Genomic DNA, 16276 nt, shown 5'->3' with positions numbered 1-16276 from the left:
CCACATATCATTTTAAGTGATAGCAAATGTATTTTACCTTCCATGACCATAAACAGGATCTATCAATGGCTCAGCTGCATCTTCAATTTCATTTTTTATGTTTTCAATACCCTGCAGAAAAATTGCAAACATTTTTGCTATCTTAAGGAATGAATTGCAACATTTATACAACAACAGAATGCAACAGTAAAATATAGGGAGGCTGATGTTTTTACATGAGTTGATAACTAAACAGGCTGCTTTCTCTTCAAAGGAATATGTTTTCAAACATCTTGTAAGAAAGCATGTTTTTAAAATGTGTAAGTCTCCCAGATCAAAAGAGAAAAAGACAAACCAAAACCCAAAAAAACAAAAGGCCTGAGCCTTTCAAATTTTTAGGCTGGAACTGTACTGCAACATAAATGAAGATACCATTTCATCCATTTGTCTGGACTTAGTTCATCAGTTACTGTTCATCTTTTACAGAAAAAGGGTTACATGATTGAAGTTTCTCTTAACAAAGAAATATAAACCACACACAAAATATATCAGGCAAACCACAAACCTTTGTCAGTATTACAGAATACAGAAAGAGCAATACTCCAAATCTGTTTGTCCACGCTGAATATTGATCCCAAACTGCATCCTTCAGTTCAGGGAAGCTTTTGAATGCTCGTTTGCTAAAGACAAAAAACAATAAGAAACAACAGAAAAGAAGTACGTATTTAGATGAAGCATTAGAATAGTGCCACAAAGCACAACCAAGAAATACTAACACCCAACATGAAAGTGTCAAAGTAAGAGTAGAACAGATCTGGTGTTATATACAGAATGACACAGCAGCTCTTCTGGAGTTACTGAAACTGCCATAGAGTCATTAGTATTTACCCATCTGAAGATGATAAATAATTCTGGAGCAAAATGCAAAAATGAACAATTTTGAGATACAAACACTAACCATAAAGTTACATACATGTATGAAAGAGCTGAGTGGCTTGCACCACTACTGTCACTCTATAAAACGCTGTTACTGAAATTGCAAATAGATTGTATGTCACCAAAATAACATATGCATTATATAGTGTTCTGAAAGACATTCGGCCCATAAACAAGGGAGAAAAAAACCTTCTACTTAACCAGGTAAGACTATCTTCCAGGCTTTTGAAGAAATTACTATATTTCCCGTAAGAATTTGAATTTGTTAGACTCTTGCTCTGGAAAAAGCAAATTGTTCAAAATATTGAACAGTACTACATTAACATTTGGGACACTATCTGGTTGCGTAATATGGTGACTATCTGGATGATAAGGTAACACCATGCAATCATATGTTTAAAAAGAAAAAAACTGAAATAAAAACCAAGAAAAGGAAGAAATTAATCAATATTCCAGTGAAGCAATACACTTTCAGTTTCTTGGGGCAGTTAGAGCTAAACACTACATTTCAGAACACAAGCATTAGTTTTTACTGAGTAATTCAAACTAGATCATAGTCTCTGCTTATCTTACACAAACAAGTATATTATTTTCTGATTTCTTGCACACTTTTAGTAAGCTTTGTTTAAAAAAGAAACAAACATCTACAAAAATACATTCATAGATGGGTTTACTCTGGCTAATACTTGATTTCTAAACATCCTTTCTTCATCAGTAGAGTACACGTGGCATACAAAGTATGCAAGGCAAAGCCAGTTCTGAAATCCATCTGATGTCTAAAGGTAAATGCCAGAGCATTCATTCCCAGTGAGAACGACAGAAAAAAATTAAGTGGGTATCACAAGTGCAAAGAGTGAGGGGGTGAGCAGGAGGGGAGGGAAAAGGGCAGGAAATTACTGTTTTGATCAGATAAGGTTATAAAACTTTTATGTACTCATCTTTCTTATTTCCTTATATGACAATGATTTAAAAAATAAACTATAATTACTACTGATAAAATAAATTGTGGGTATTTCAGTTCTAATTAGCAATATTTTCCATCTCAGGTGTTTTTTGGAATTCCGCTGCTCTTTATTTCTTCTTTGGGGATTGATTTGTATAATATTTACCCAACTGTTCACTGTGAAAATAAAAGGCTGTTGCCTTTAATTATAAACTTACTAGAACTGTCAGTTCTGTGTTTACACCCCAAAAAAAGAAGAGGGTTTAAAGTATGAAACAAAAATCAGTCTTGTATATGAAACATTTTAATAAATGTTTCTTACGATATCCCAAATCAGGAAAAATACTAGATGACATTACATAAATATTGAGGATTAACATCTTTATTATAAAATCTTGATTAGCTGTGTTCATATACTTGAAATGCACAAACTATCCGGCCAATTTATCACATTACATTGCTTCAGTTTTATTTTAACGCCTAATACTTATGCTCAAAATAATATTCCATTTAAAATGGTTAAAATGCAAAGAAAAACCACAAAAACCCCCAAATCAAAACTTGAAATCCATGTTTAACCTGATGAGTAACACACAAAAAGTTCCTCAGCATACCCCTTTAAGGCCTGTGAATATTAGTGTAACTTCAAAATATTGTATTTTAAATGTTCCAACATATTACTTACTGAATTAATGCATGAAATCGCTCAAAGCCAAGCTCTTCGACAGCCAAGGCAGCTATACACAAGAGACACTTTTCAGCACTACACATGGCAAAAAAATGACACAAGATACACACAGCAAGCTAGTATACTTTCAAGCTCTAATTATATTTTTAATCCTCCCCTGACATTTAAAATTAACTGATTAGTATAAACTAATTTACCGCAACATTAAGATTCCACCATACAAATTAGTGAGAACATTTCTATTTGTACTAATCAATTTATTAAAAGCACAAAGCCACTGGAGTGTGTAGTCTTGGAAATATTTGTCATATACTAAGCTGTAGATTTTGTACAAAATGTGGCCGTCACAAAGTCACCAAGCATATGCATTCTATAGATAGAATTTTGCAGGTCCACAAGAAGTACTACTTCCTAGAAAAGCAAGCATGATTATTTGGATCATTTTATCAGTGTAGATAAGCTGTATTTTTTATTTGAATATACACTTCTGTTACTGAAATTGAGGGCTTTTTCTTCCCTTTAAAGCTTACTTATTACAAACAAAAAAGTAGAATAATTCTACACAGTGTTATGCATTCTGTTTTTAAGCAAGTTCTCGCTGTTTTCTTTCAATAATGGGTAAACACCCTTTCAGGTTAGTGTTGCGTCCAGGACATAAAAAAATACAGCATTAGTGTCTTCCCAAGTTCAACACAGGCTTTATACCTTTCTTTTTTCTTTTCTTTATATTTTTGCTAGTAGAGCAATATACAAAACAGACAGATCTGCTTTTTGATAGATGCCACTTGATGCCGAATATTTAAACAATGCCTGATCACCCAGCTACTGAATGTGATTGCATACAATTCGGTCAAGATCTGAAGCCATTAGGGCTAATTTTACTGATTGATTCTTCCCAGCAGAATTCCAGAAAAGGCATTTTATGCCCATTCCAATTGTATTTTGAAAGATGCACTTGATTTGCCCTATATGCAAATACAACTGATTCTCAGGCAACAGATTATTTTCATTTTCTACTTCAGAAATACAGCAGTAGCAGTCTTAAGAGTTTTAGTTTTTGTCATTTGAATAACTATAAGGAATTGCTTAGATTACCAAGAGCAAAACTGGACTTAAAAGAATGTATTTTTAAGACATTTTTATAAAATATGAAACAATGAATCTAAATTGCAGAAAATTCTGCAGAAACTGACCTTGTTTGAAGAACACATGTTTTTGTAAGCAGAAAGTTAGAGGGACTAACTCATATAAAGCAATCTTTGAACCTGGGAACTTGCACTACTAAGCCAACGCGTGGCCAACAAGTGACTGCTATACACCACAAAAGCAGATGAAAAATGCTGTTGCATTCAGTAAGTGTGCTCGAATCCACCTTTTGTTCACACACCAGGATGATAGGCAGTTTCATTCTGTTACTAAAGAACAGAGTGAAATGCTAAGTGAATTACTATTTGAAATAAAGGGAAAGAAGTAGAAATTCTAAAGAGAAGTAGAGCTATACATAACTCAAACAATGCTAAATAAAAACAGTGCTTAGTGGAATGAAAAAGAACAAACAGCAAGAGAACATGAGATGTATGAGAAATACAATTGTATAGAAACTCTGTAAAATTATGCTCTATAGTGCTGTGTCTAACCATATTTCATGGCTTTATTATAAACATATCACCATATTCAATTCCCAAATAGCCTGCCATATGGAACTGTATCTGCAATACTCCCTGCTCACCCAACTCATCTCTTAAGTCCTATCAACTATGACAATGCCAGTTTCTATTTTTATTGAGTACAGCAGCCAAGAAAGAAATAAATTTATCCTTTTGCACTAGCAGTTACACAACTCTGCATTACTACAATATCTTCTCCTCAACATCTCTGTCCCACCCCTAACCAGGTTAAGAAGATGGTTCACAGTTAAACAGCAGGACAGAGGAAGGGAAAAAAGCCCAAACCTAACTAACATATCTTAAGTTGGTAAGTGTATTGCAATATACATAGAAGGCAAAATACTGTACATACGAGAGATGCATTCAGTGTCTAGCAGGGAATGTAGAATAAAAACAATGAAAGAGATTAACATTGCCTGTGGCACAAGCAGACTTTACATAGTAAATATATCCTGGTCTTCCTTGAGCACATTCCATGTTATTAAGGACAAGGCAGGCAGAATTTGAAGACTTAGACAGAAACATGAAAAATGTAGTTATGTAATAGAATGGATTAGCTCCTAAGTGTCAGTGTTGAGAGTAATTATTAACTGAGTGTGTGTTTAAAAAGACTGTTGAACATTTTCTATGGTTAGAAGCCCTTTGGAACTTTGGAAGGCAATACATTAAAAAACAGGACAGCAAGATCCTGCAGATAACTAGTCTCTGCTTCACTTTCTCTTCAAAGCCAACTTCGTATCATTAGCAAGAGCTTCAGAGACAACTAAAAAATGCACAGAAATTAGGACTTTCAGAGTTACAATGCCTTATTTTGCAAAGGAAGATTTTTTTTTTTACAGCAAAGTTGCAGATACAAATTTCTGTATAATACTTTTCCTTACTTAATGCTCACGTTGGAACTCTTATGCACCGGCCTTCTGTTTTCCAATTAAATAACATTTTAATTATTGCTTGAGCCTTCTAAAGCACAGGGAGCACTCGTTGGAAGCACATGAAGATGACTTGTAACATAGAGCTCCAGCACTACAAATTTCTGTAACTAGCTGTGCACATAAAAAAATCTATTAATACAATTTTTACTTTGCAGTTATGCCACAAACTGATGAATAACATACTCCTTCCATCAAAAGATGGCACCTCTATAAGCAACATGTTCTCATGTGAGGAGTTTTTCATACTTAAGGGACCCATTGCGAAAAAAACAACTGTAAGAAAAAGCAGCTTATCTTTTAACGTATCAGATCTCTCCTGTTAAAAGATTAATAAATACAACTCTCTGATCATACGTGCCCAGATAAGCTTTCCATGTACTGTCTCTGCAGTAGTTAGATATGACTGGATGCCTCATCTTAGTGCAACAGATGATGTTCCCCGTATCCTTGATGTCAGTAACTAATGAAGGAATCAAGCCGTTTGCAAAAAGCAGGTAACTGAAAAATTCTAATCTACAAAAAAGTATTATAATTTACTAGAAGGTGATTTAAACTGTTTAGTACTGCACAGACAAATGGAAAAAAGCTATTTCTCCATAACAGGGGATCCAGAATGTTTTAGAACAAATAAAGCATTGAAGAATTTCCTACAAAAACTCTTCTAAAGCAACAAGTGACAAAGTATTCTTCCAGTGTTAAGAAGCATGTAGATGTTTCAAAATTAAAGATCTATCAGGTCCCAATAAATTACAAAATAAAATTGAAGATTATGGAAATTGCTGAAATTCTAAAGAAACATGTATGTTAGAACTCCAATGATAGACAGCCCATTGCTTTCAAAAACAGGATCAATGCCTCAGATTTGTGTGTTGTAGTTAGTCTTTTACTAGTGGAATCACTAATGCAAAAACCCCATCTGTGAATAAATAAAAAAGCAGTGGGCCCTCAAAAACTATGCAATACTTCACTAAATGATGGGCAATTTAGCATAGAAATGCATCTTACAAGGTTGTTCCTCTCGACGACTAGATTCTGCAGGACTTTCAGAAATACTAGCAGTTTCTTCAGTTGTTTTTCCTCTTATCCATGTTGCCAGACAGTATGACTCAGAGTTATCAGAGCAAGCCATTTCCAAAATATCACATAATGTATGACAGAGAAGGTTCTTCTGCTCCTCTTCTGAAAGATCAGAAACCCACATGAGTTTGATTGCTGAGAACCACTGTCATACATAAGCTACTAGTATCTTTTGTATACATTAACACTATCTAAATAATTATTATTTTTATCTCATTAATACAATGTTAAGTGCTCTTTGACTACACTGGACCAAAGATTATAAAGCTGTCTTTCGAAAAATATGGTTTTATAGGATTTCTAACCCATTCCCTTTCTTAATAATGGATTTCAATTAAATATTTATAGAACACAGAAGCATTAAGGACAAGCACAGAACTCACAGACTGGAGTTCTGAAGCATGTAGTACACATATGGTATGGAAGCATGCAAACAAAAAGAAACTGTGAAGTATTTTAAATTCTTTGAACTGAGATATGCTTTACAAAAAAATAAAATGGAAAAATAATGAGGGGAAAAAAAGAGGTTACAGTACCTGGACAATCTCTCCAAGTAGACTTTTCACTGGTAAAAAGCCTCTTCAAAAGGAATGCCTTTGGTATTAAAGAATAAAATACTATTAAAATACAAGACAACACCAACTTTTATATCATGTCACAAGCTCTACACCAAAGCATTTTTGCATGTTATCAGAAGAGTTTCAAGCTGCTTATCATTCAGTACAAGAGTCTGAGCCTGCCCTGTTTACTGACTTTTCCCCATCAAACCAGCCACAAAGGCGGCCTCATAACTACATTCAACACTAAAGATTTGAACCTCAAGTACACTTCAAATACACATGCTATATAATGGCATACACACCTCCAGACTCACAGGACTACAATAATGGAGGCATAAATATTTTTCAGTATAACTCATCAGTAGTACAAGACATCTCTAGTCACTAAGACAAATCCCTTTAGTGGTTAACAAGCCCAACTCTTTTAACCATTGCAAATAATAACCTGCAGATCAGGTTAAAGAAATCCTATGCATCTTCATAGCCCTGCTTTGTTTTATCATCAATGCTAGTGCCGCAATTAAAAAAAAATGCTCCGAGTTACAGAGAGGGAACAATGAAAGAAGAAACTTTGTGAAAAGGTCTTGGGTTTTCCAATTACTCTATAAGATGCCATTTCAGGTATTTGAAGCCCCTTAAAAACAGCTGGTTCAACTTTCACTGCTTTCCTGACACGCTCACCCCGTTCTCCCATTACAGATTTTTTGCACACCCTTCTAGTAATTCACAGCAGCAGCAGGCACTGCAAGATCTGCTCGATCGCCTCCTCCTTTCCTAGCTGGAACCCAACTCACTTTTAAATATGCTTTATTTACTTAATTTCAATGAAGTTTACCTATGTATCATCTAAAAAAAACATTTGTCTACAAGAACATTTTATACACTAAAGATGTGGCACTGCCTTTAAAGAGCTGGCTGGTCCTACTCTTTACTCTCTCCAATCCCCCAAATAAAAGATTTGTAGTTCTAACATCAAAGACCAGACACTCTGCATCTGGTTTTAAGACTAGAGAATTAGAGAGAGCCATGCTATGGAGTACAATTCATAATAAAATAGCTTTTTATTGATTGTTTGCCACTTAAACAAATGGTGCTTCTTCCTGTGGTACAAGTCTTTTGGTGGGACCAGCGTTTAGAATGGCAGAGATTTATGACATTATACACACCAGAGATGCAAACAATTCCACAGCATCAGTTGTCTGACCCAGTTACCTTCCAGTTCATGACCAGATTCACTCTCTGTATGACTTAAGTATGTCCCAGATCAGTGCACAAGGCCTCCAATCAGATTGAGACATACCCACAGAATTTGATCTGTGTTTAGGAAGAGTCAACAGCAGGTTACCAGAAAAAGTAATCTCGTCCATGATTCAAAGCCTGCCTATCTCTACAAGGTGCTCCTACAAGAATAAAGAGCAGTTGCAGTTAAACAAACTGCTCCAGCAGAACAGATCCAACCTACAGGTCCTACATCCACCCAGCAGTCAGAGCTGCCCTGAAACAGCATTGCAAAGAGCATGCACAGCCTGCGAAGGTACAATCGAGTAAGAGAACAAAAAAATCACAACCACAGTTGGTTGAGCGTATCTGCAGCACAACTAAAATCCTAAGCACATTATCAGGAATAAAATATATTCACCTGACATATTTCAATTATTCTGCTAATTAGAACTTTGAAAGTATAATGTTTCCCTTTCAGTACATGGCAAACCGTGTTAGATTTGAAAATCAACTACTTCAAATATTTCTAATAAAGAGTTACAAAAAAAAGGCAGACACTGTGACACAGGTATTGCCCTTAAGAGCAGGGAATTCAAGAGATGTGAAAGGATTAGCATTAAATTTCTATCTGATCTTTTCCTCCTCCCTTCTATAATGCATTCTTGATTTTGAAGTTACTTCTACTTGGATCAGCCTGCTGCATTTCCTCAAACAAATGTCCTTCTGCAAAATTATAGTTCAAAATCAGCCCATGCCCATCTCCGTATTTTTACAGAGATTCTGCCTCCTCCAAACTTTAATTATGATACAACTGATCTGCAATTTTGTTCATATTTGTTTTAGCTCCAAATACATAAAGAACAAATTTTGGGCTCACTAATTTTAAACCATTCCTATAGTAAATGCATCGTACCTGCACAGGTGCTATCACTGCACAAGGGCCACCTTCAAATTGTTCTAATGCAGTTGATTCAGAGTCACTAAAAACAAATCCTGTCAAATGAAAAAGAATTTTATTCAGTGAAATATGTAAACGAGCACATGTTTAGGTATACTCCTTCCCTAAGAGAAATGACATCTGACTTATTCACCCTTAAAAATCAGGTTTTTGTTTCCTTGATAATGCAACTGCGTATGGTTAAACTGTCTGAAGAAGTTATGAGTACAGATGAAAGGACAGAAATTAATTATTTATATCTGCAATTAAATCATGACCACAAAGGTCCAGCAGCAAGGGTTTTAAACAAAAGAATTTCTACTTAAACCATGTTTTTCATTTTATTATAATTTCTTATCAATAAATTAAAATTTGTGTTACTATTTTGTCTCACATATGTAAAAAAAATACATCTTGGAACCTTCACTGAACATGTATAATACACTTCCATTCCTGATGAAGGGCATGGTATGCCTCCCACTGAGCTCATTTTTGACCTACCAGTGCATCCTATTAAGACTGAAATATGCTGAGTAGCTTAAATATTCACTTGTAACCACTGAATCAAGCCTCTTAATGGTGTTCTTTCACAGAAGATACACTGCATTTACTGAGATGCAACATCACCTATTTTCCCTCTCCAGCTTTAATGTATTTGTATTTCAGAATCATCTTACAGTCACATAAAAAAGCACATACTGGAGCAATTACTGCAAAATTGTTTCATTACCACCTTGCCCTTAAACTTGTCTTTAAGATAAGGTGATTCATAGCTTTCATTTCTCATGGATAAATGCACATGCAATTACCTTGATGAAGATGATACACGGCAACTTACAGTGAATGATGCTGTACATTATCCTTTTAAGTAATGGTAAGACTGTGCCGAAGTCATTCTAGTTCACTGTAATCTAGAAACCATGCAACTGTAGTCAACAACTAACCAGCAAACACAAGCAAGTGGGGGCAGGCAGAAAGGGGGATACACATGCATCTTGTCACACACTGACACTGTCAGTCTCAGCACAAAGAAAGTTCAAAGCTACTTTCCCACAATTTCTCCTTTTCCCAATTCTATATGATTACATGCTGCCATATCAAAAGCATCTCTAAGCCCCGGATGTGAGTTTGAACTGAGGAAATTAATCCCCCCACAATACAGCATGGCAAGTAAGTCATCCCAAGCAGCAAGAGATAAGACTACTGCATGTTTTGTAGGCCATATTTCATCACAGAATGGTAGCTGATCCCCAATAATGTTCCCCAATATTTTTTTGTTTTAAAAAGGATCAGCGTAGCCATGGGATTTCCGCTGGATCTGGCTGAAGGCTCCAAGTTCCTTTTTAACCACATGGCAAATGTGCCTTACAAAGATGTATTTTATATCCAAAACCTTGGTGCCTATGTCAAGCCTACAAACTTAGACCTGGCATCACCTGATGTCACAGTGAAGCTCCATTAATTTAACCAAAGCTCCATACTTTAACCAAAATTTGCAGTAATGTCATTTCACTTCCTTGTTAACATGCTCTACTAAGAAATATCCTCAGTCCTTTAAACTTTCTGAATTGGTATGTGCAGGCTTAGAATATTAAAAGATAAGTCCTCCTCTGCTTGTGTTACTGCATGCCATCTAAGCATACTGCAACTAGAAAGCTTTTTTAGTTGTTTCAATGATTTGTTTCTGCAGAAAAACAACATACTTGGGTGTGGTACCACTAAACCACACTTCAGAAATCTCGAATTTGCTTCACATTCTTCAGGCTTCTTACAGAAGGCATGAACTGTCTCAGCTTAACCCTGCCCTGTTTTTCAAAATTGCTTCCTAAAAACAAAGAACATCAAGTGATCCACCAGAATGAATACAAATTTGAGACAGACAATGTAAACTCAGTATCACACAATTTCACAGAATACAACTACAGGCAAAACACATATATAATACCTGAGGAAACACTTCTTATTACTTAAATGCTACTTAATGCTTAATAAATATTAAGATTCTAAAAGCTGTCAAGCAAAAAAAGGGCTTCAGGCAGTATAGTTTTGCTCTCTTCTTTAAAAGTTCTACAGAACTGTAAGTCAGGTCAGGTAAAATTTCAGAAATCAGCATTCTGAACTCCAGCTGGGTTCAAGTCTACCTTGGCCTGCAACCACACCAACTTACCTTTTTAACCCTCCACAACAGTCACATTTTGGGCAATCTAAACACTCATCAACCCCGTACTCTTCCTTATGATTTGTAAGAATGGCCTGGCCACCCTTTAAGCAACCAAGATGAGCATCTCTTATCCAGAGTAACTTCTACTTTCTCTCTTAACCATTCATACCTATTATACAGCTCTTTTCACTCAAGATAAAATTTCTAGAAGAGAAAATAGGTAATGCAGACAAAATAATATTTTTAAAATTAATCTGTGTGCCTTTTATCCATGAGTATAATTAGCATCATTTCCCTGCAAGAAACATAAAATAGTGTCATTACCATACATTTTCCGTGTCATTTATAACCCTATTAAACACTCCATTGACCCAATTTTTTCAACATCACTACTGCTCTGCTGCTTTAACCTTTTGGGGCAGTGTGGCACGGAGATGGAATGGATCTAGATTCCCGTTGGTAGTCAGTGCATTGCCCAATATTTTGAGTAATGACATTCAGAAATCTGTCTTTATATCCTTTGTACACTATAATCACACAATACAAAGTTTTTTCTCCTTATTTCCCCATTTGGAATTTATGAAGGTCCATGTTTCTTTCTCACACCTAATTCTTAGCTCTTCTATGTACATTTTGCCCAAATTAGCGTATGACTTTGTTACCCACTCTTGTCCTTCATCTAATATGCCACATCATGTTCCAAAGCACTACAAAACCTATTAATTCTTCTATTATGACTATTCCACCACTTTCCTGAATCTTTTCACTACTAGCCTGTTTCTAAAAATCTTTTTTTTCCATCCAAGACACCATAGACATAACTGTCACTTCACAAAGTGTGAATGCTGTGTCTCTTCAGTATTTTCACTCTGCACAAGAACCAATTTTAACTGAAGAGACATGGGAATTAGCAAAGAGCATGCAACTGTAACCAGATTAGAAAAACTCTTGCTGATCCAATCTAGCTACAAAGATGCTGTGCTATTCACTTCTTGTCCTAGAATCACAGAATATCCTGAGTTGAAAGGGACCCACAAGGATTGAGTCCAGCTCCTGTTCCTGCACAGGATACCCCAAGAATCATAGCAATGTGCTTGAGGGCATTGTCACAATGCTCCTTGAACTGTCAGGCTTGGTGCTGTAACTTCCCTGGGAAGCCTGTTCCAGTGCTCAACCACCCTCTGGTTTTTCAAACCTTTTCCTGATACCCAGCCTAAGCCTCCCCTGACAGCTTCATGCCATTTTCTCGAGTCCTGTCACCGATCACAAGAGTGAAGAGATTAGTACCTGCCCCTCCATTTCCCCTCGTGAGGATGTTGAAGACCACAGTGAGGTCTCCCCTCAGTCTCCTCCAGGCTGAACAGACCAAGTGACCTCAACCACTTCTCACCATGGAAGTGCACTCCATTTTCTCTTTTGGGATACAAGAACTGCCTGAAACACTAGAATAAAACATTATTACCCAAGCATGACCCAAACACATCTTAATGTTTCATCCTTTCTCTAGCGCTGGGAACAGAATGATACACATTTTGCTTGTGGCTTTGGGTTTTCCAACCATATCTTTGCAGTAAAATGAAACTTCTGAAATTTTCTGTGGGGAGAAAAACCCCCAACAAACAACCAACATTCTTCTGCCCACATAAAGGAAGAAGCATTTACTACAGCAATACCACAACAAAACATCACTGAATAGGTTGTGGATAAAGAGACTTAAGTCCTGCAAAGGTATGAGGTATGTGTACAAACTACCTGGCTGGCTACCACTACATTGGGCAACTGGAAGCTTGAAGAGAATCCAGCTAAAATGGACCTTTTTACATTGTATGTTATCCATATACACGTAAACTGTACTTCCCACTATGCCTGTGCAGTTAAATGCTTGTTTGAGAAGACCATTCCGTATCTTTCTTTCCGAAGACCAGTGAGAACACAGCTTATGTAACTTTGAAAGGTGCACAAATCTGCCAGACATTTACACTGGATAGACACGATGCTTCATGCCTTGGGAGTGATCTGAAGAGCAGTTTTATGCATGAAATTTGTCCCTTGGATCAATGGACACATTTACTCCTAACACAGGTATGTTCCTTTAGGGTTCTGTCGTCTTCTCAGCTCCTTCCCAAGTCCTCCTATCTATGCCAGGAAACACCGAAGAGCAGACTGAAGCTTTGCACTACATTCCTGTGTCTGCTTTGAGGATTCTGGTAAATGGAATCCACAAGGCTCAAACTGCAAATTCTGCTCCAATCATAAAGAAAAAAATTCTGTAAAGAACTCTACACGAAAACTCTCACAACAACTTTGCAGCCATGCTTTTGTGGCTCCTTTGTTAAGTCAGGAATAAAACCAATATATTTAAAGTTGCCAATGCAGCAAACTGAGGGAGTTACTGTCACTAACTTCCAACAGCATATCCACATGAGCTGGGTCAGCTCTCTGAACTGCTCACAGATCAGCCCATCTTCAAATGAGTACGATGGTCAACAAGTTTGGTGCATAACAGGATTTCTGGAATGCTGCTGTCTTTACTGAGAAATTAACAGGTATGAGTCTTACATTCCTTCACACCCTCCCTACTGCCTACTTTTCTTTCCAAATGAAAATCATAGTTCTCAACTTCCAAAGGGTTTGATTTGAGAAAGGATCAGACGATGTTCAGCAAGTATCTGAAAAATTGCCAGTGTTGGCATTACAATCAAAAGAAATAAACACACAAAAAAATCCAACACCAAACTAGTTGTTTGGTGCTTTCTGTGCATTTTATTGGAACAGGATCTATCTTTTAAACTTTCAAGTCTCTGGAAATAATAAAGCTTGATATATTTGTTTGGTTTGGTTTTTTTTTTAAATCTTGATGAGTCAGTGTTGACAGGCCTCCTTTGCAGCAAGTAAATGCTGCAGAACTTTTTCAACAAAATAGAAACTGAAAGCTGGGTGAAAGTGTTATGCAGGTACACAAGGTAAGTGACTGGAACTGACTATTTTGATTCTCAGTACAAGACCTACAAACAGACTAATTTAATGTCATGGGGTTTTGCTACACAAAATTGATTATACTGAGGAGCATATAGAGAAGGGAACAGATACACTACACATTGTAGTCACAGGGCTTTACTAAAGAGAGATTGGAAATAGCAGCTCCACTGCAGAAGCCACCAAGAACTCCGGAGACCTTTTCCATTAATCCTTCAGTCAATCACAAGTACAGCGCATTATAGCACACATTTCAATAAATTTTCAAACTGCAAAAATTTCTCATACAAATTATCTTTAAAACTTCAATTGTGGAAATCCAACATTACCAGTTAAAGAAATAATTAAGCTTTTTAACACCGATTCTTCTTTTCTGACTTTGCACACACCTTGTACTGAAACAGCAACATTACCAAAATGTAAAGAGATATTTCAGAAAGTAATTATATTTCAATAATCAATTTTTTTAGGAAAAGCAAGCAACAGCTTTACTGTGCCTGCTAAACTTGAGATCTTGGAAGGAATTTGGCTTTTTTCCCTAAATATTTATTATTGAATCATCTGAAGACAGATAAACCTAGGGAAAAAGATACGAGTCTGGTAATGCACTGTGTCCAGCAATGGGGAGCAGCTACGCAGCTCCCAAATCTACTGAAACTATGTAGATGACAACACCCTTGTTAAAAAAAAAAAAAAAAAAAAAAGGCAAGGAAAAGAAAACACTAAGAAACTTCTGTTTCAAGCAACTTTACCCTGAGACCTGGATGTTTTGTTTTTTTAACTATAAATTCCACTATCACTTATGAATTTTCTCCAGGAATCACTAGTTTTATCATGAACATCATAATCATTATTAGAATCCTTCAAAGCCCACGAAAGTTATAGAGAAGGCTAGTATTCCCCCTTTTCAGCAAGGAAAGGTACACAGACTGATTCCTTGCATATAATCTTATAGGTAAGCCTTGCAATTGAACTTTTAAGGACCGCCAGCAAGTCTCCATCAAGAAGAAACCATGCATAAGCTACATAACTTAAATACAGAAAAAACACGTTACAAATACCGCAGGTCCCAGCGCTACTGCTGCTTTCTCTCTTGACATATCCTAATACTGGCATGCACCTGCTCCCATGGCCAAATAACCAGTTAAAAAAAACGAATGTGGGCTTCTATCCCAAGCCTGTCCCCGCTTTTGCTAAGTCTATTTGTGACTCACATATTCTTCGCAAAAAAAACCAGAAACAAAGCACAACTTATGTTCGTTTCCACAAGCTATGTAAAATCACGACATGAGACGCTATTGATATATTTAATAAATTCAGATCCTTTTTTACACAATTTTAAGTTCCTGCGGAGATTTGTGGCTAAAGACGACCATGCTGCAATAAAACAAAATAATTATTTAGCAAGGGAAGCTGCCGCATCATTTTCCCGCGTGAGCCAGCGCCGAGGTGCCGCTGACACAGGAACGGCAGCAGTGCCCAGGGCACGGCGCCCCTCGGGCACAGGGCCCCACAGCGCAGGGGGCGGCGGGGGGAGCTGCGGAGGCGACCCGGCGGGCGGGCCGGGAGAGCGGGCGGGCAGCGAGGCGGGAAGGGCCGGGCGGGGCGCGGGGCACGGCGCGGGGCACGGCGCACGCAGGTACCTTGCGCCCAGCGGCAGAATATGGTGTCGGCCAGCCCGCGGGGCCCGGCCTTCTTGCCCCACACCAGGTGGACGAGCTCCTGGCCCGCCTCGGACATGGCGGGGCGGCGGCGACCCCGGGCCGGGCGGGCGCGGCGGCTCCGGCGGCTCCGGCGGCCCCTGCGCAGGGGAGGGAGGGGCGGGGCCGCGCGAGCGGGGCGGAGCCGGGCCGGGCGGAGCGGCCCTTTCCGCTTCCCCAGCAGGCTCTGGGGCTTCCGCGAGGCCGGGGGCGGGCGGGCAGTGGGGCGTGTGGGCGTCGGCATTGCTCTGACAAATCCGGAATGGAGGTGTGCTCTTAGGGAAAAGCGTTTCGACCTGAAAGTTCCCCAGATCAAACTGTTGTGTATTCGCACTTGGAATTCTTTCTGTGGTGAGCAGCCGAAATGGAGCTGCGGTGTTGTGCCCGCCCACTTTAGACAGAATCACAGAATCGGTAGGGTTGGCAGGGAGCGCTGGAGATTGAATCATGAAATCATTGAATCATCGGGGTCGGAAGAGATTTTTACGAGCATCAAGTC

At 37.9% G+C, this 16276-nt stretch overlaps 1 protein-coding gene across 3 annotated transcripts in view; it reads right to left on the bottom strand.

Moving 5' to 3' along the window:
- Positions 1-15894, bottom strand: part of MINDY3 (MINDY lysine 48 deubiquitinase 3) — a 47908-nt gene extending 32014 nt beyond the window's left edge. The window contains exons 1-7 of one of the 3 annotated variants that reach the window (XM_069006738.1): positions 15721-15894; positions 8917-8996; positions 6759-6816; positions 6151-6324; positions 2544-2595; positions 545-659; positions 38-111 (exon numbers count right to left, since the gene is read on the bottom strand). In XM_069006738.1, coding sequence (XP_068862839.1) covers positions 38-111; positions 545-659; positions 2544-2595; positions 6151-6324; positions 6759-6816; positions 8917-8996; positions 15721-15817 — 650 coding nt within the window. In that variant the 5' untranslated portion in view covers positions 15818-15894. Of the gene's footprint in view, positions 1-37; positions 112-544; positions 660-2543; positions 2596-6150; positions 6325-6758; positions 6817-8916; positions 8997-10643; positions 10734-15720 lie in introns of those variants that run through there. The other 2 variants (XM_069006740.1, XM_069006739.1) reach the window with 2 other exon arrangements.
- Positions 15895-16276: the final 382 nt, after the last annotated feature.

This window comes from Aphelocoma coerulescens, chromosome 2 (genome assembly GCF_041296385.1).
Source record: "Aphelocoma coerulescens isolate FSJ_1873_10779 chromosome 2, UR_Acoe_1.0, whole genome shotgun sequence".
Lineage (NCBI taxonomy): Eukaryota > Metazoa > Chordata > Aves > Passeriformes > Corvidae > Aphelocoma > Aphelocoma coerulescens.
The sequence above is the reverse complement of the archived record's forward strand: the minus strand, read 5'-3'. Positions and strand labels throughout refer to the sequence as shown.